Below are 17,986 nucleotides of genomic sequence, written 5' to 3' on the forward strand. Positions count from 1 at the left end.
TATGGGCACAATCTCCCTCAGCATCCATTCAAATAGGCTTTCCTGTCACCTCTCCTTTCAGTTAAGGGATTCACGATATCTAAAATAAACTTATAAAGAACACTTCTGTATCAGAGGTAGCTTTATACCTACATTATTAATCATAGAAAATATTTGGTCAAAGACTCCATAAAAGGGGCAGAAAAGATACACCAGAGCTCATAGTTGGAACTAATTATTTTTTCAAGCTAATTTGCTGTAGTAAGAAAAGTATCAACTGAATTTTAGAATAGACTGTTCAGCCATTTAACATCAAAGCATGCAGTAGCCTGTGCATACAATGGCTTTTAGAGACAACACTGAATTGGACTTGAGCACCAAGGATGCATTTTAAAAAGTGAAAAGTACATTTATGTGCACTAACTAGTGTTGTGAGCTGAATGGTGACTCCCCAAAGATACGTCCACATCCCAATTCTTAGAACCTTTGATGTTAACTTATTTGGGAAAAGCGTCTTCACAGATGTAATTAAGTGAAGGATCTTGAGATGAGGAGATTATGTATAAGCTGATGGGCCTTAAATGCCTTCACAAGTATCTTTGTAAGAAAGTGGTAGAGGTAGATTAGATATACAGAGGGAAAGGTGATATGAAGATAGAGGAGAGAGAGGCTTGGTCACAAGTTAAGGAATGATGACAGTCACAAACTGAGAGAAGCAAGGAAGGTTTCTCCTAGAAGCTCCAGAGGGAGTACAGCCCTTGCCAAGACCTCAGTTTAGGACTTCTGGCCTCCCAAACAGTAAGAGAATAAATGCCTTGTTTTAAGTGATCACATTTGGAATACTCTGTTACAGCAACCACAGCAACAAAATACAGATTTGGGTACCAGGAAGTCAGGGACTGCTATAACAAATACTTAAAAATGTAGAAGTGGCTTTGGAATTACGTCATGTGTAGAGGTGGGAAGAATATTGATGTATATGATAGAAAAAGCATAGGTTGCTTTAAACAGACTGTTGGGAAGAATGTGAATGTTAAAGGTGCTTCTCATGAGGGCTCAGAAGGAGCTGAAGAACATTTTATTGAAAACTAGAGGAAAGGTGATCTTTATTATATACTGGCAAAAAAGCTTATCCAGATTGTCTCCAACCGTCTTGTGGAAAGTAGATCTGTAAGTGACAAATTTGGGTATTTAGCTGAGGAAATGTGAGAGCAAAGCATGGGAGGTATGGTCTAGATTTTTCTTGAGCTTATAGTAAAATATAAGAGAAAGGGATAAATTGAAGAAAGAACTGGTGAGCAGAAAGGAACCAGCACTTGATAATTCAGGAATTCTTTACCTATTCAGATTGCAAAAGATGCTAAAATGAAGAGATTCACTGTTAGGATAGCGGGCTCTGGAGATAAAGCCAAGACTAGGCAACCTTTGGCTGGTGCTGTAGAGATTAGGCATTGACTCACTGATCCACTCATTCATCTGGATAAAAGCCAGGAATAGAGGTGGCATTATCTGGCAAAGATCTGTGAGGACTCTCTTGCCTCTCTATTAAATCAATATGATATTCATAAGGAGCCCCAAAGTTTTTTTAAAAAGTTATACCAGTAGAAACAGTTCCATCTTGGCCTGAAAGGGACAGAGACAGGACAAAATGAGAGAAGGCTGTCAGACGACCAAAACTTTACAGGCAAGAAACAGGCTGATTAAGCTGTAACAGATACTACCCTTTGATAGAAAAGATCAACTCTAGGGCAGAGCTGCAGACCTAAAGGGTGCAACCCTGAGACAAGGAGGATTATTGTCAAGCCTTGAAACCTAAGGGGATTCTGAGAACAGAACTGAAGCTCAGGCACTTGGCTGAGGTCACAAGACATGGTGCTCAGACCTGTGTCCTGTGCTGTGCTTAGTTGCTCAGTCGTGTCTCACTCTTGGCGACCCCATGAACTGTAGCCCTGCAGGCTCCTCTGTCCATGGGATTCTCCAGGCAAGAATACTGGAGTGGGTTGCCATGCCCTCCTCCAGAAGATCTTCCCAACTAGGGAGCAACCTTTCCAACCCAGGTGTCCTGCATTTACCATCTGAGCCACCAGGGAAAGGGAGTCTGCCGGGCCAAATTCTGAAACTCATCAGGACAAGGAACTCATTTCTATGTTTGTTCCATTTTTTTCCTTTTGGAATAGGAATGTCTATAACTATTATCACATGCCTATCCTATTGCTGCATTTTGGAAGCAGGAGCCTTGTTGAGGTCATGTTTCACTGATTCACAGATGCAAAAAGGAATTTTGCCCTAGGGTTCTGACCTGTTGCTGATTTAGATGATCTAGATGAGATTTGGGACTTTTGAAATGATGATGTTTGGATGAGAGTTTAAACTTTAGGTTTGAGACTTTGGGGAATATTAGGGTAGGGTGAATATATTTTGCACAGGGGACAGACATAAATTTGGGGGTCCAGAAGGCAGACTGTAGTGGGCTAAAGGTCACCTCCAAAAAGATATGTCCATATTTTAATCCCCAGAACCTTTGAAGGTTACCTTATTTGGAATTAAATTTAGGCTCTTCATATGAAATTATCCTGGATTATCTCAGTGGGCTTGAAATTATAACAAAAGTGTCCTTATAAGAGAGCCATAGGGAGATTAAGTACACAGATCAGAAGGTAACATGAAGACAGAGCAGAGAGATGTGGCCATAACCCAAGGAATGCCAATAGCCACCCAAAGTTGGAAGAGACAAGGGAAAATTTTCCTCTAGAGCCTCTGGAGGGAGCATGGCCCTGGATTTTGGACATCTGGCCACAACAACCATGAGAGAATAAATTTTTGATATGTTAGGTCACCTAGTTTGTGGTAATTTATTACAGCAGCCAAAGGAAACTAATACAACTAGTAAACATTTTAAAGGGTTTTGCACTGAAGAAAATCTGTATAAATTGTGTGTGTATGTGCTTAGTCGCTCAGTCATGTCTGACTCTTTGCGACCCCCATGGACTGTAGCCCACCAGGCTCCTATGTCCATGGGATTTTCCAGGCAAGAACACTGGAGTGGGAAGCCATTGCCTTCTCCAGGGGAGCAGGAGAAATTGAACCCAGGTCTCCTGTACTGCAGGTGGATTCTTTACCATCAGAGCCACCTGGGAAGCTCAAAGACTGGTTTTGCTCTCAACCCCATGGACTGTAGCCCACCAGACTCCTCTGTCCATGGGATTCTCCAGGCAAGATTACTGGAATGCATAGCCATTCCCTTCTCCAGGAGATCTTTCTGACCCAGAGATGGAACCCATGTCTCTTGCACTGCAGGCAGATTCTTTATCATCTTAGCCACCAGGGAAGGTGCTTCTCAATTATGGCAGTAATAAACCCAATAAAAGATTTAGTATAATTTGACTCTATACACTCTGTACTAAAAATGTCATTATGCATTTTTTTCTGGTGATAATTTTCAACCCAAAACAAACTACAAATGGCTAGGGCAGGATCATTATAAATCTGGGAAGCAAACCCTTTAATTGAGTTATCAGAACTTCATGAAAGACCCTGAAAGGTCTCAATGTTTGTGAAAAGTGTGTAGGATTACTCTAAATACAAATATATAATTTATCAATAACTGTACTTTTTTTTCCCCACAAACTAAAAAATAAGGCAAGTTCACATCTGGAAAAGGTGATATGCAACAGTATTTCTACCTTGACTAGCTTGATAATATAGCATGGGAAATGTCCCGAAATATTAGTCAGGGTGAATGTTTCAAAATATCATTTTCCTACAGTCTGAAAAACTATCAAAAGACTCAAAGAAGCCATACAATGAAGATTTCAGAAAAGACTTTGTGAAGTTAAAAATATGTTAAGTATTTACATAAATTAGTAGAACCTAAGTGTTTGTTGTTGTTATTGTTACAAAACAGCATGTGAAATTGATATATCCCTTAAACTTCTTTGTGTGTGTGCATATGTGTGTGTCTTAAGACAGGATAAAATTGTAAAATCTCAGATTCTATTACTGTTTTTGATTTCTCTATTGTAGCATCTTCAGAGCTTTGCAAAGGATAAGACCTAAGTAAGAATGAACTGGAGGAAAAGGCAGCAGTTTGAATGACTATACATCTGTATAAAAGAAACTGTGAGCTATTGGTCACTTGTTTTCATTATCTCAGGTAGTGATTTGCCAAGCCAGTCATTTGTTCTTTCTGAATATCTATAATGTGCTTTAGAGGAAGTAGAAATAGGATTTTCTATATAAGAAATATACCTATAAGAAAACTTTCACAATAATCATAATCATCTGCATGGATTAGTCTTAAAATTATACTCCAGAGAAGTTATACTACATTCTTTCAATGCATTTTAAAAAGTAATAGACAAGTTAAGTATGACTTTTCCTCTCTCATCTATTTAAGAAAAATGTAGAGCCTGGTTTTTCCTCCTAGAGTTGTTTTGGCAGCATTTAAATGATTTGTTAATATAATAAGGTAAGTTAAGTATGATGATGATTGAGAAGTTCAGTTAGTCACTGGGATGTGGAATTATTGTAGCAGGATTATAAATATCTACACATATATAAAGTATATCATTTTTCTTCTTCAGATCACCACGGCAGAATGGGAAAGGGGGAGGAAAGAGGCAGATAAGACAATTGACGTATCAGAGAGTTTTATGCTGCCTCCTGCAGAGAGAAATCTTTTTCCTCTCAGGTCTCTTAGAACTCTATTCCCTGCCTTCAAGGGGGTCGTGGGAGTAAGAAGCAATAGAGAGAAGAAAGAAACCATGGAGAACAGGGATCAATATTTACCTTTAAAAATCTAAATAAAGGTAACAGAATTTGCAGGTTCAACTCTAGCATAAACATTAAAATGTGAGGTTTTTCTCAAAAATAGCCATACAAAGTATTTGTATAAAGTAGATATATGTGTATACTTATAAAATACCTCTTTAAATAAAGTTTAAATTACTTTCTCTAACCACTTCTGTTAAACTTTGGTTTATTTTTAGCAATGATAAGTGCCTGCAATATCATGCTGAAACTCTAGATTAATGTTAAGTTTAATTTCAGCCAAAGCAGATGAATCCATCAACTTTCACTTGAGATTAGATTCTAAATAACTTGAAGGGGATGAAGTAGTACATTTTCTGAGATTCCAAGATGGCTTCTTTTACAGAGTGTGCAATATCAGTGCCTTTCCAAACCATTAACACACATACTTTTCACTGGTCTTTTACTTTTCTATTTAACAGCAATCAGTAGACATTAATGAATTCTTTCTTTTCTCTTTTCTTCCTTTTTTTTGGGAGGGTGGTGTGTGACAAAATTTGAGTAACATTATACATTTTTGACAGACTGAATGGTTTTGAATGCCTTTAGAACTCTTCAATTTCTTACATTTTCCATCATCACCGTCAGGTCACACACAATAACAAATAATACACATCTTCACACTAAAATGAAATGCATGTTTTAAAATCCTGGCAATTGTGTTTGTGTTAGTATAACTGTGGGAGGAGTCTTGCAATAGCTTTATATATGCACATTATTTCATCCAGCTTAGCTTGATCTTTGCAGAAATGTACTTATTTCCTCTCCATCCCTTGAGAGTAGGTTTTGTTCTTCTCAAACTGTATGATTTTGTTTACTTAAATATTTTCTTATTCTTTGGCATCAGGAATCACTTAGATGAGATACCTCCATTGTGGCGAGACCGTGACCTTTCCAAAGGTACTCGTCTGTTGTCTGTAAGACAAAGAGAAAAGAGAACCAAAAACATGGTGAGCTTTAGATCTCAGCTATTGCATGATGTCAGGTTGAGAGAGGTTTTCAAACAGTCCTAAAAAATTAATTCAAATGAATATGTAAATAAGTAACATGAAGCTCAGATCTGAAGAGTTCATGCTGTAGCTCCCAGGCTGACTTCAAGAGTCTGAAATAGCATTAAATGACTTTTCTTGGTAAGTGAAATCAGAGTGATAAAAGCAATGGAAGAATTCTCTCAAGCACAGTCCCTTTGGAAATAGCAGGCGACAACAAAATTCCTTGGTAAAGATGTTAAATTGAAAGGATCTATGTACAGTGCCTTTTGTTGGAAAGCACTTCAATTCCCCAAGAGTTTTCAACCTGTATGTTGGCTACCTCTAGAGGACACCAGTGTGGGCAGAGCTGAAAAAGAGTTTTTTTTTTTTTTATTTTTTACAATGATTGCAATATGTGGCAATCAAATCAGCTACCAAGTCTTTGCTTGATTGTGTGATGTAAACAAATTCAATACATTATATAGTCATTATGGGAATGAATAATGAATAGGTCCCATTCCCCTCACCTATCACAGGAAAAATAATCACTGTAGAGAGAACTGTTGGCACAAAGCTTGGAAAGCAAAGTTTAAAAGCATTGAAAGTTGCTGAAAATAGTTTTAGCTTTAATAGGAAAAAGGTTTATAGCTCTGCATTGTGGTGATCACTACTATGTTATTATCACCTCTGTTTTATGCTCAGCTTAAATGCAATTGATGTGGGTGAAAATCCCCTTCTGACAGAAGCATAATATACTTAGATTCTCTATTTAGAATGAGACTAGGTTCCTAGAAATAATCACAACCACCAGCACTTACATAAATGCTAACACTTTACACTCGTTAATTTGCTAATTCATACAACATCCCCGGGAGGTAAACCCATTTCATTCTATCCTATTATCTCTGCTTTAGTGATGAAGGTTACACAGCAAATCAATGGTATGATGGGGCTTATAATGCAAAGTTAATGCCTAAATGACAAGGCTGCTTTATTCAGAGGTAGATGTTGGGGCCTCCCAAGCTCCTATTCATTTCCTCCCTAAGATGATGATCTCAGTCTCAGTTCAGTCTTTCAGTCTTGTCTGACTCTTTGCAACCCCATGGACTGCAGCACTCCAGGCCTCCCTGTCCATCACCCTAACTCCAGGAGTATACTCAAACTCATGTCCATTGAGTCATTGATGCCATCCAACTAACTCATCCTCTGTCATCCCCTTCACCTCCCACCTTCAATCTTTCCCACCATCAGGGTCCTTTCCAATGAGTCAGTTCTTCACATCAGGTGGCCAAAGTATTGGAGTTTCAGCTTCAGCATCAGTCCTTCCAATGAATATTCAGGACTGATTTCCTTTAGGATGGACTGGTTGGATCTCCTTGCAGTCCAAGGGACTCGCAAGAGTCTTCTCCAACACCACAGTTCAAAAGCATCAATTCTTCAGCGCTCAGCTTTCTTTATAGTCCAACTCTCACATCCATACATGACCACTGGAAAAACCATAGCTTTGACTAGATGGACCTCTGTTGGCAAAGTGATGTCTCTGCTTTTTAATATTCTGTCTAGGTTGGTCATAGCTTCTTTCCAGGGAGCAAGCGTCTTTTAATTTCATGGCTGTAGTTACCATCTGCAGTGATTTTGGAGCCAAAACCCAAAAAATAAAGTCTCTCACTGTTTCCCCATCTATTTGTGATGAAGTGATGGAACCAGATGCCATGATCTTAGTTTTCTGAATGTTGAGTTTTAAGCCAACTTTTTCACTTTCCTCTTTCACTTTCATCAAGAGGTTCTGTAGTTCTTTGCTTTCTGCCGTAAGGGTGGTGTCATCTGCATATCTGACGTTATTGATATTTCTCCCGGCAATCTTGATTTCAGCTTGTGCTTCTTCCAGCCCTGGAATATATCCTGCCTCTCCTATGGGGAGGATGGACTGTGAGAAATGTTGAGGTCTTGCCATGGAACTTTTCTCATCTGTGTTTCTTGATGAGAAACACATCATCAGCGTTTCTTGAGTGACTCCAGGTAGTCTGTGGTCAGTACATAGAGCAAAGATAACTGGCCGCAATGACCTTGGCCTCATTAATACCATGGTATGAGTGTACTGTCCTTTATCGAGCTCATCTTTGCATGAAATGTTCCTTTGGTATCTCTGATTTTCTTGAAGAGATCCCTAGTCTTTCCCATTCTGTTGTTTTCCTCTATTTCTTTGCATTGATCGCTGAAGAAGGCTTTCGTATCTCTTCTTGCTATTCTTTGGAACTCTGCATTCAGATGTTTATAGCTTTCCTTTTCTCCTTTGCTTTTTGCTTCTCTTCTTTTCACAGCTATTTGTAAGGCCTCCCCAGACAGCCATTTTGCTTTTTTGCATTTCTTTTCTATGGGAATGGTCTTGATCCCTGTCTCCTGTACAATGTCATGAACCTCATTCCATAGTTCATCAGGCACTCTATCTATCAGATCTAGGCCCTTATATCTGTTTCTCACTTCCACTGTATAATCATACAGTGGAAAAGATGAGCTCAATAAAGGACAGAAATGGTATGGACCTAACAGAAGCAGAAGATATTAAGAAGAGATGGCAAGAATACATAGAAGAACTGTACAAAAAAGACCTTCACGACCCAGATAATCACGATGGTGTGATCACTGACCTAGAGCCAGACATCCTGGAATGTGAAGTCAAGTGGGCCTTAGAAAACATCACTATGAACAAAGCTAGTGGAGGTGATGGAATTCCAGTTGAGCTACTCCAAATCCTGAAAGATGATACTGTAAAAGTGCTGCACTCAATATGCCAGCAAATTTGGAAAACTCAGCAGTGGCCACAGGACTGGAAAAGGTCAGTTTTCATTCCAATCCCAAAGAAAGGCAATGCCAAAGAATGCTCAAACTACCGCACAATTGCACTCATCTCACACGCTAGTAAAGTAATGCTTAAAATTCTCCAAGCCAGGCTTCAGCAATATGTGAACCGTGAACTTCCTGATGTTCAAGCTGGTTTTAGAAAAGGCAGAAGAACCAGAGATCAAGTTGCCAACATCCGCTGGATCATAGAAAAAGCAAGAGAGTTCCAGAAAAACATCTACTTCTGCTTTATTGACTATGCCAAAGCCTTTGACTGTATGGATCACAATAAACTGTGGAAAATTCTTCAACAGATGGGAATACCAGACCACCTGATCTGCCTCTTGAGAAATTTATATGCAGGTCAGGAAGCAACAGTTAGAACTGGTCATGGAACAACAGACTGGTTCCAAATAGGAAAAGGAATTCATCAAGGCTGTATATTGTCACCCTGTTTATTTAACTTATATGCAGAGTACATCATGAGAAATGCTGGACTGGAAGAAACACAAGCTGGAATCAAGATTGCCGGGAGAAATATCAATAACCTCAGATATGCAGATGACACCACCCTTATGGCAGAAAGTGAAAGAGGAACTCAAAAGCCTCTTGATAAAAGTGAAAGTGGAGAGTGAAAAAGTTGGCTTAAAGCTCAACATTCAGAAAACGAAGGTCATGGCATCCGGTCCCACCACTTCATGGGAAATAGATCGGGAAACAGTGGAAACAGTGTCAGACTTTATTTTTCTGGGCTCCAAAATCACTACAGATGGTGACTGCAGCCATGAAATTAAAAGACGCTTACTCCTTGGAAGGAAAGTTATGACCAACCTAGATAGCATATTCAAAAGCAGAGACATTACTATGCCAACAAAGGTTCATCTAGTCAAGGCTATGGTTTTTCCTGTGGTCATGTATGGATGTGAGAATTGGACTGTGAAGAAGGCTGAGCACCGAAGAATTGATGCTTTTGAACTGTGGTGTTGGAGAAGACTCTTGAGAGTCCCTTGGACTGCAAGGAGATCCAACCAGTCCATTGTGAAGGAGATCAGCCCTGGGATTTCTTTGGAGGGAATGATGCTGAAGCTGAAACTCCAGTACTTTGGCCACCTCATGCGAAGAGTTGACTCATTGGAAGAGACTCTGATGCTGGGAGTGATTGGGGGCAGGAAGAGAAGGGGACGACAGAGGATGAGATGGCTGGATGGCATCATTGACTCGATGGACGTGAGTCTGAGTGAACTCCGGGAGTTGGTGATGGACAGGGAGGCCTGGCGTGCTGCGATTCATGGGGTCGAAAAGAGTCTGACATGACTGAGTGACTTATCTGATCTGATCTGATCAGTGTACTGAGCCAAACAGCCATACGCTTAAAGTGCCTTATAATGCATTATTATCACTGAGAAGTGAGAAAGAAAGAGATATTTTTTCTATTCAGAGATATATCTGAGTGATGGATTATTTGGGTATCCTTTTAAAGATACCATTAAAAATTCCATTATTTAATTTGTGATAGCAATCACAATCCACTAAAACTGTAAAGATAACATTTTGAGATAAAGGGCTTATTACTTAGATGTCACTGATTCACATACAGGTTGGTTGGGGACTTTTTAGAAGACATTTACAAATGAGATTGTAATATGATGGTTACCATTGAATTGCTAGCATTTAAGTGCTCAGTGTTAAAGCTATCAGATATGAGAATGATGGTGGCATTCACAGAGGATTGTCCCAGCTGGAAAAAAGGCTTGTGCCTTGGTAATCCCACACACGAAGGTCAACTGGCATTCACGTTCACTCCAGGACTGCTATTGGTACCCCATACCACCGTTCACTGCCCACTGGATTCAAGAAAAGCACCACATGCAAAAACCTAGCCTTGCAGAAGTAAATGATGTCAGGATTCACATCAAACTGCAGCTTTATTGGTAGCATCTGATGTGAGAAAATAAACTTTCAAGTCAAAATGAACTGAGAAAAGGACATTAAAGCTTTTGGAAGGCAGGATAAACATTGGTTCACAGCCCAAATCCACTTCTTGGCATACACACAAGAGAATTATTCTACAGTTCTTCCCTTCCTTTCTCTTTATCTCCCTCTCTCCCTTCCTTCTCTGTCTCTGTCTCTCTTTAAATATTTTTGGTACTTAATTGGTCCCTATGTTTATGAGATAATTGTAAGTAGAAGCAATTCTGTAAAGGTCATTACTTGTATTTTTGAAATGTCAACCTCCAACATTGTTTATGAAAAAATGACTCTAGAAATAATGGCAGCAATGACTGATCTGGGTTTCTATGATTTATTTACAATTCTCTGTGTTTATGTTAAAACTATTCTAGGTACAAAATATACGTTTATACTCTAGACTTGTATGGATCAGTGCAGAAGTGTAATTTAGAGGATAATGTTATATATATATATATATATATATATATATATATATATATATAATATGAATATATATCAATACAAATATTCATCTCTTTTCACATTCTAATAGCTTACAATCTAATGGTAGCAAATTTTCATACCTCGATTCATGTTTTCTTTGAGGCAAAGATTGAGAATCATCAAATTTTTATTTATTAAAAAAATTATTTATTTATTTGGCTGCATGGGATCTTCAGAGACCTATTTCCCTGAGCAGGGATTGAACCTGGGTCTCCTGCATTGGGAGCATGGAGTCTTGGCCACTGGACCACCAAGGAAGTTCCAAGAATCATTGAATTTTTTAAAAATACAACTAAATACTAATGAGTAATAGTGTTCTGATCCTTATGAGGTCAAGACACATACTTGGCATCAAATTTCTGAGAAAAGAGCAAATGCTAGTTATTACTGCTGTCAGAGGTGATGGAGTTATTTGGGTGATTGTGAGAGTGCCTGAATTTCCTATTTAGAAACATAGGTGAAGGAGGCAGGTGCCCGTGTGATATGATTTGAGAACTCCAGGAGACCCAGACTGAACCAAATTCACTTTTCAACCCAATCTTATTCTCCCAACACTACTAATACTAGAACTGTTTAGATGGAAAAAAAAAATAGGAGTCTCTCTTCCAGTCAATAGTTTAGAAAATATGTATTTACCTGCGGTGATGGGGAGGGCTTTGTTAATCAGTAGTGGTTTCCCTTTCCAATTTGCCTTGTTGTATTTTTGGAAATCAAAGAAAGGAAGATGGGGGGAAGCATCAATCTATGTGTGTTTACTTGTTGGGCATACTGTGCAATGAGATACAGGAAAACATTATATTAGAGGCTGAGGGAACATGATTTGTCATAATCTTCCTCTGTTTCCATTTTCTGAATGTACGAGGTAACATATGAATAAGCAAGCCTAGAGAATCTAATGTATCCTCATGGTCTAAGAATTCATTAAGGGATTCTATTGTTTGTAAACACAAAGATTAATGCTATATAGAACCTGAGATGTCAGTCCCAAGATGTACCCTCTAAATCCACCAGAGTTGGGCATGCATACACTATCAGATTCTTTTTGGTCACCAAAGGCTTGATGCCCCATGTGAAAGTGAAAAGATTCTATTTCTACAGAGAGTAACATAGTCATAGTATGAAACTGAGGAGAGGGACATAGTTATATGAAAATGTGCAGTCCATGGAGGAGAGGTGACCAAATCCAAAACAATATGCCAATCTGTCACAGAAAAGAAAATGTAAATACATGGCCCAGCTAAAACATGCTTCTGTACACTGTGAATATCAGGTTAACCAGCTCAAACCACTGTCAAGGCTTTCCCCACTGTTGTAAAAGTAAGAAGCTTTATGATTTTCTAAGCATAAATTGATTTGGCATTCATCTCAAAACCTTCCCAATGGAGTCCTGAGTGAATAGATTAAACCTGTTATTGTATTGCTCTAAAATTCATTCATGCAATCATTTATTAAACAACTATGTACAAAGTGCATCATTCATGAAATACCTGAATGTCACAAAATTTCAGATCCATATCCACATCTACACTGCTAATTTCCTTCCTACTGAAAACTTTGTCAGGTGAAATAACTGAGGAATAACCTTATCATAAATCTTAAAAAAAAAAAAAATGTGGTGTGAGACAGACCAAAGGACTCAAGCTTGTAGTATGTAACCGAGAAACGTTTAATCACTCCTCTACCACAGTGAGTGTATGCCAAAGGTAGAGGGCTGTGTGTTGTATATTGCATGAGCAGGTCCACTTGAGATTGAAAACCTGTGATAAAAAGACTTGTCCATTATTCATTCCCCCCCAGGTTAGGTATCCACCTGTTGTCTATGGAAGAACTGGTGCTTCATAGACATGTTAGATGTATTGACATGACTTACTCAAACACAATGCAACTATACCCTCCCAATAGGGTAACATAAAATAAGTGTGCCTGGCATACACTGCACATTGTCACATTGTGTGGCGAAACATCCCATTTTAATGCTAATTAGCTGCCTAGAAAACAAAGTAAAAGAAAGCCTCTACACTTTATTGTGAGCTTTCTTTTCTCCAAAACTCTTCAAAAATGATGGTGTGGCAGATTTATCATCAATGGATAGGCATTGTTTCCAGCAAAAAAAAAAAAAAAAAAAGCAAACAGAGGATGGGTTTTGTGCAGCTCAGGCTAAGAAAACCAAGAAAACTTTAGGTTGCCTTGTGTATGTGTTATTCTCTCAGTCGTGTCTGACTCTTTATGACCCCATGGACTGTAGCCCCACCAGGCTTCTCTATCCATGGAATTCTCCAGACAATAATACTGGAGTAGGTTGTGCTCCCTTCTCCAGGGTTAGGTCACCTTAGGAAATGTCTATTGAAGTAGCTATTCACATGCCAAATACTGATGAAAGATTATTTTAGACTGTTATACTGAAATCATCTCATACGAATTTACATCTTTTTTTCCCCTCTGTACCATGATTTCAAAACTGTTGCTTTTTTCTCCCCCTTTGTTTTTGAGGATCCTGACTTGATACAGTTTCTCACTCACTACAAACAACTGGAAGGAAGGTGGCACCTGAATTAGGTTTGGGCCTAATCTCCTAGTGGACAGCCAGTTTCTCCATTCATTGACCAGATTCGTTCTCTTCATTTACCAGAATAGTGTCTTTTAAAAAAACATGTTGAGCTTAAACTATATATGCAATTTGGTGTTCTACTTTTTTCATTTAACATTTTATTGTATAATAGAAATTTTGTATGTCATTAAACTTCTGAAACATGATACTGAAAATAAAATTTTTAATGGCTACATACTCTTCTTTCTATATAAATATGCCACAATTTGGTTAACCATTTCTCTACTGTTGGGCATTCAGGCTGCTTCCATTTTTTTTCTATTATAAAAAGCCTTGCAATGAACATCCTTATAGTTTATATTTTATTTTATACACATCATGTATAGAAGTAGCATTGTTAAGTATGCAAAATTAAGTCCAAATCGTATTCCAGAATAGTTGTATTAATTTAAATCCAATTGGCAGTAAGTAAATTAATTTGTCTTATCTCATTGTTAGGCATTAATCTCTTGACAATGTGCTAATGTGAAAAGCATATGATTGCCTCTTTTTGCCCTTCTTCAAATTCTAGCAAAGCAGAAATTTTCAAATGCTATTATCCATTTATATTTCTTCCTTTAAATGCTGATCATATCCCTTACCCAATAATTTATTAGGGTCTTAGTTTTGCTTTGTTTTTATTTTGAACTCTACATTTTAAAGATAGATAGTAACCAACTGAAATATTTTCCTTAGTTTGTTGATTGCCTGTTATTTGGTTCATGTTGTTGGCTTTCAAGAACATATGGTTTCATTTTTATTATTTGTATGTAGTGAAATCAGTCAGTCTTTTACATTGTGATCCATTCTTTTATTGTTAAGCTGAGAAAGTCTTTCTCTAGGCAGAGACATTTGATAAACATTCAACTGTATCTTTTATTGTCCTTTAAGGTTTGATTTTTTAAAAAACATTTATTTAAATGATTTAGAATTTTTGTTGTACAATATCAGGTAAGCTTCCACATTGCTTGCTTGCTTTTTTCCTTGCAAAGAGGAAGCTGGTTGTTCCAGCACCATTTGTTGAATAATCATGAATTTCTAAACTGATTCATGATATATCTCTTTATCCTATGTCAAATTACCTATGCTGTGCTGCTGTGCTTAGTCGCTCAGTCATGTCTGACTCATTGTGACCCCATGGACTGTAGCCTGCCAGGCTCCTCTGTCCATGGGGATTCTCCAAGCAAGAATACTGGAGTGGATTGCCATGCCCTCCTCCAGGGGATCTTCCCAAACCAAGGATCGAACTCAGGTCTCCCCCACTGCAGGTGGATTCTTTCCCATCTGAGCCACCACCAAATAACCTATACTAGGGTACATTTCTTTTCCATCGACTTAAGTATTTTTCCAACTATTTTTATGCCAGTGACTTCTGATTTTATTATTTTAGCCTCATAATATGTTTTAATATCTGGTGGAAATAATCCTCTGTAATGTATATTTTCCTTTCAAACGTATTTTTTGAGCACATTTTAGAACTCTACATCATGCTATAATCACAAAACATCTTGAAAACAATACAGCTTGACAAACAAACTCAATACGTAGTAACTAGCCTATCCTACTAAGGCTAGGCAGATGTCTATTTGTTGAGTGCCAATGAGTCAAGTGACTCTAAAGTTCCTAGTGATGTTTTTAAGAGTTCTTCTCGGGTTCTTCATTTTCTTAAAAACTTAACAAGCCCCTTTCCTTGTCTTCTTATCATTTTTTCCCCTGGAAATACAGTACAGGTCAGCACTAAGGAAGATAGCATTACCAATTCTACTTAGTTTATAAGGCACTTGTCTTCATTACTTTTACTTCATCAAAATTTTGAATAATTGGAATTAAATGTATAGATTTGTTCTTGATAGTACTTCTATTTTGTAAACATTTTTTTCATGTTTTATAATATGTTTTACAAATTTAGTGTCTACTAGATACCATAGGTGTTAAAGTTTATCAAATTATTTTATTCCAACAGAATTGTATACATGTGGCGCCCTTCCAAAATGCAAGTCTAGAAGCCAATCAATTACTTCTACTTAAGTGGCTTCCCTGGTGGCTCAGACAGTAAAGAACCTGCCTGCAGTGTGGAAGACGGAGGTTTAATCCCTGGGTTGGGAAGATACCCTGGAGAAGGAAATGGTAAGCCACTCCACTATTCTTGCCTGGAAAATCCCACAGATGGAGGAGCCCGGTGGGCTACAGTCCATGTGGTCGCAAACAGTCAGACATGACTGAGCAACTTCACTATTTCTTCTAAATAGTTCTAACCCTATTCTAATCTCAGTGACATTGTAATGTTTTCAAAACTAGAAACAGGCCATGTTATGTAATTTATATCCTTTGTTACATGCAAATAAATCCACGGAAAGAAAACAGAAATCCAGATTACCATGGTAGTTCAGTTTAGTAGAAGAGATGAAAGTTATTCTAATGAGGATGGTAATGGAAAGCAATAATGTTAAGTAGTTCAGAGGCTACTGTGACTATAGACACACAACTCCCATTAACTGTAATTGGAGTTAAGCACATGTAATGATAAAAAAATAGACCTCTAAATATCTTTCCAATTGGAAAATAAGCTAATGTGTTCCAGGAAACAGTGTGATTTTATGTGGAAAATACTGTATTCTAATTGAGATGCACAAATTATTTTCACATTGATATTGCTCAGTGTATGATGGCATTTTTCCTAAGGTTAGGGATGTAGATCTGGTAGAAGTAATATCTGTACAAAGAATGCCTTTCCTTTTCTTAATGCTCAGCATTCGTCATGTTATTAAAGGAAAAGTCTCAATAGTTGCAATGGATTTATTAATTCAGTAGCTTGTTATCAGCATGAAACTCTGCTGTGCTAGGGGAAAAGCAAATTATATTTTACAAAACTGCAGTAGTGAGATTAAATCACTTTTCTATATTTCACTTTCTTCTTATCCTCCCTGCCAGGTAGTAAGTCGACTCTCTGTCTCTATTATGAACCTCACATTTTGCAAACTATCAAGTCTCATAGTAATATAAAGGTATATTATCAAACAAACTCAATTATAGCAACTTTAGGAAGATTGAAATACGTGATAAAAGTAAAATCACATAGTATAATAATATTACTTCAAGGCATTAAAAACAATCCATATTAAGCTATAAATGTAGAAAATATGCAGTGTTTACTTTTATCTATCATAAACATGGTATTTTCATAACATGTACAATTAACCTCTTGGGATTTTAAATGACTAGTATTTACCTAATTTATATCTTGAGTATTTCAAGGGATTTTGGAAAAGTATGGCACAGAAAAAAATAAAGTCAGTATATTCAATATTTCAACTGCCACAGAACTTGCTACCAATTATCTCTGGACTCAATGTTAAAGCTAATGAATAAAATTTTAAAAAATGTTCTTGGTTTTGTTTATTAGCCATGCATTTCCTTCTTCACTAGGAAATATAGTCAGGGCCTAAGACAAATTTTATATGAGGTTGAAAGTCTGATGACAATGCCTGCCTATCGGGAAAATACAGAAGAGTGACAAAATAAAACTGAATAATATTAGAAAATAGTTGGGAAAGCTCCCAAGTATATTATATAAGTGAAACTTACACTGAAGAGCAAACTAACAGAATTCACACAAACTGTAACAGATCTGCTCAAGTGTCTTCCACAGTGGATTACATCCAGAGATTTTTCAAAAACTCTGTTGATTAATCATCTAATCATTAGCAATGAATCAAAAGCTGCTCCTGCAATTCACCTTCTACTATACTGCTTATACACAGAGAATATTATTTGCTAATAATATAGGCAAAGGAAAGAAAACCCTCCCTCCCTCCCTCTCTTCCTTCCTTTCATCCACCCATAAATTTTTACTGAATAAAATATCTGCAGAGTACCATAAAAGGCACCTTTATAAGTTTTTAGGAAGGAAAGGATAAATGTATAAACAACTCTAACATGAAACTAACTATATGTCTCTTATAGCATCTCTTAGAGTCTGATGCTGAGGCTGAAGCTCCAATCCTTTGGCCACCTGATACGAAGAACTGACTCATTGGAAAAGACCCTGATGCTGGGAAAGATTGAAATCGGGAGGAGAAGGGGACAACAGAGGATGAGATGGTTGGATGGCATCACTGACTCAATGGACATGAGTTTGAGTAAACTCTGGGAGTTGGTGATGGACAGGGAGGCCTGGCGTGCTGTAGTCCATGGGGTTGCAAAGAGTCGGACATGCCTGAGCAACTGAACTGAACACTAGAAGTGCCAGGATGTACCTGAGAACTGCTTACTAGCTGTAAGGAGTCAGAGTGCCCTAGGCTTCAGTCAACACCTTACATCCAGTGAAGTGTGAGCACTGATTTCT

At 37.7% G+C, this 17,986-nt stretch overlaps 1 protein-coding gene across 4 annotated transcripts in view; it reads right to left on the reverse strand.

Annotated features, from left to right (window-relative positions):
* Positions 1–3,406: 3,406 nt before the first annotated feature.
* Positions 3,407–17,986, reverse strand: part of DIAPH2 (diaphanous related formin 2) — a 982,036-nt gene continuing 967,456 nt past the window's right edge. For all 4 annotated transcript variants that reach the window (XM_027534395.1, XM_027534394.1, XM_027534393.1 and 1 more), the window contains one exon: positions 3,407–5,703. In XM_027534395.1, coding sequence (XP_027390196.1) covers positions 5,639–5,703 — 65 coding nt within the window. In that variant the 3' untranslated portion in view covers positions 3,407–5,638. The remainder of the gene's footprint in view (positions 5,704–17,986) is intronic.

The sequence above is a fragment of the Bos indicus x Bos taurus genome, chromosome X (genome assembly GCF_003369695.1).
Source record: "Bos indicus x Bos taurus breed Angus x Brahman F1 hybrid chromosome X, Bos_hybrid_MaternalHap_v2.0, whole genome shotgun sequence".
Lineage (NCBI taxonomy): Eukaryota > Metazoa > Chordata > Mammalia > Artiodactyla > Bovidae > Bos > Bos indicus x Bos taurus.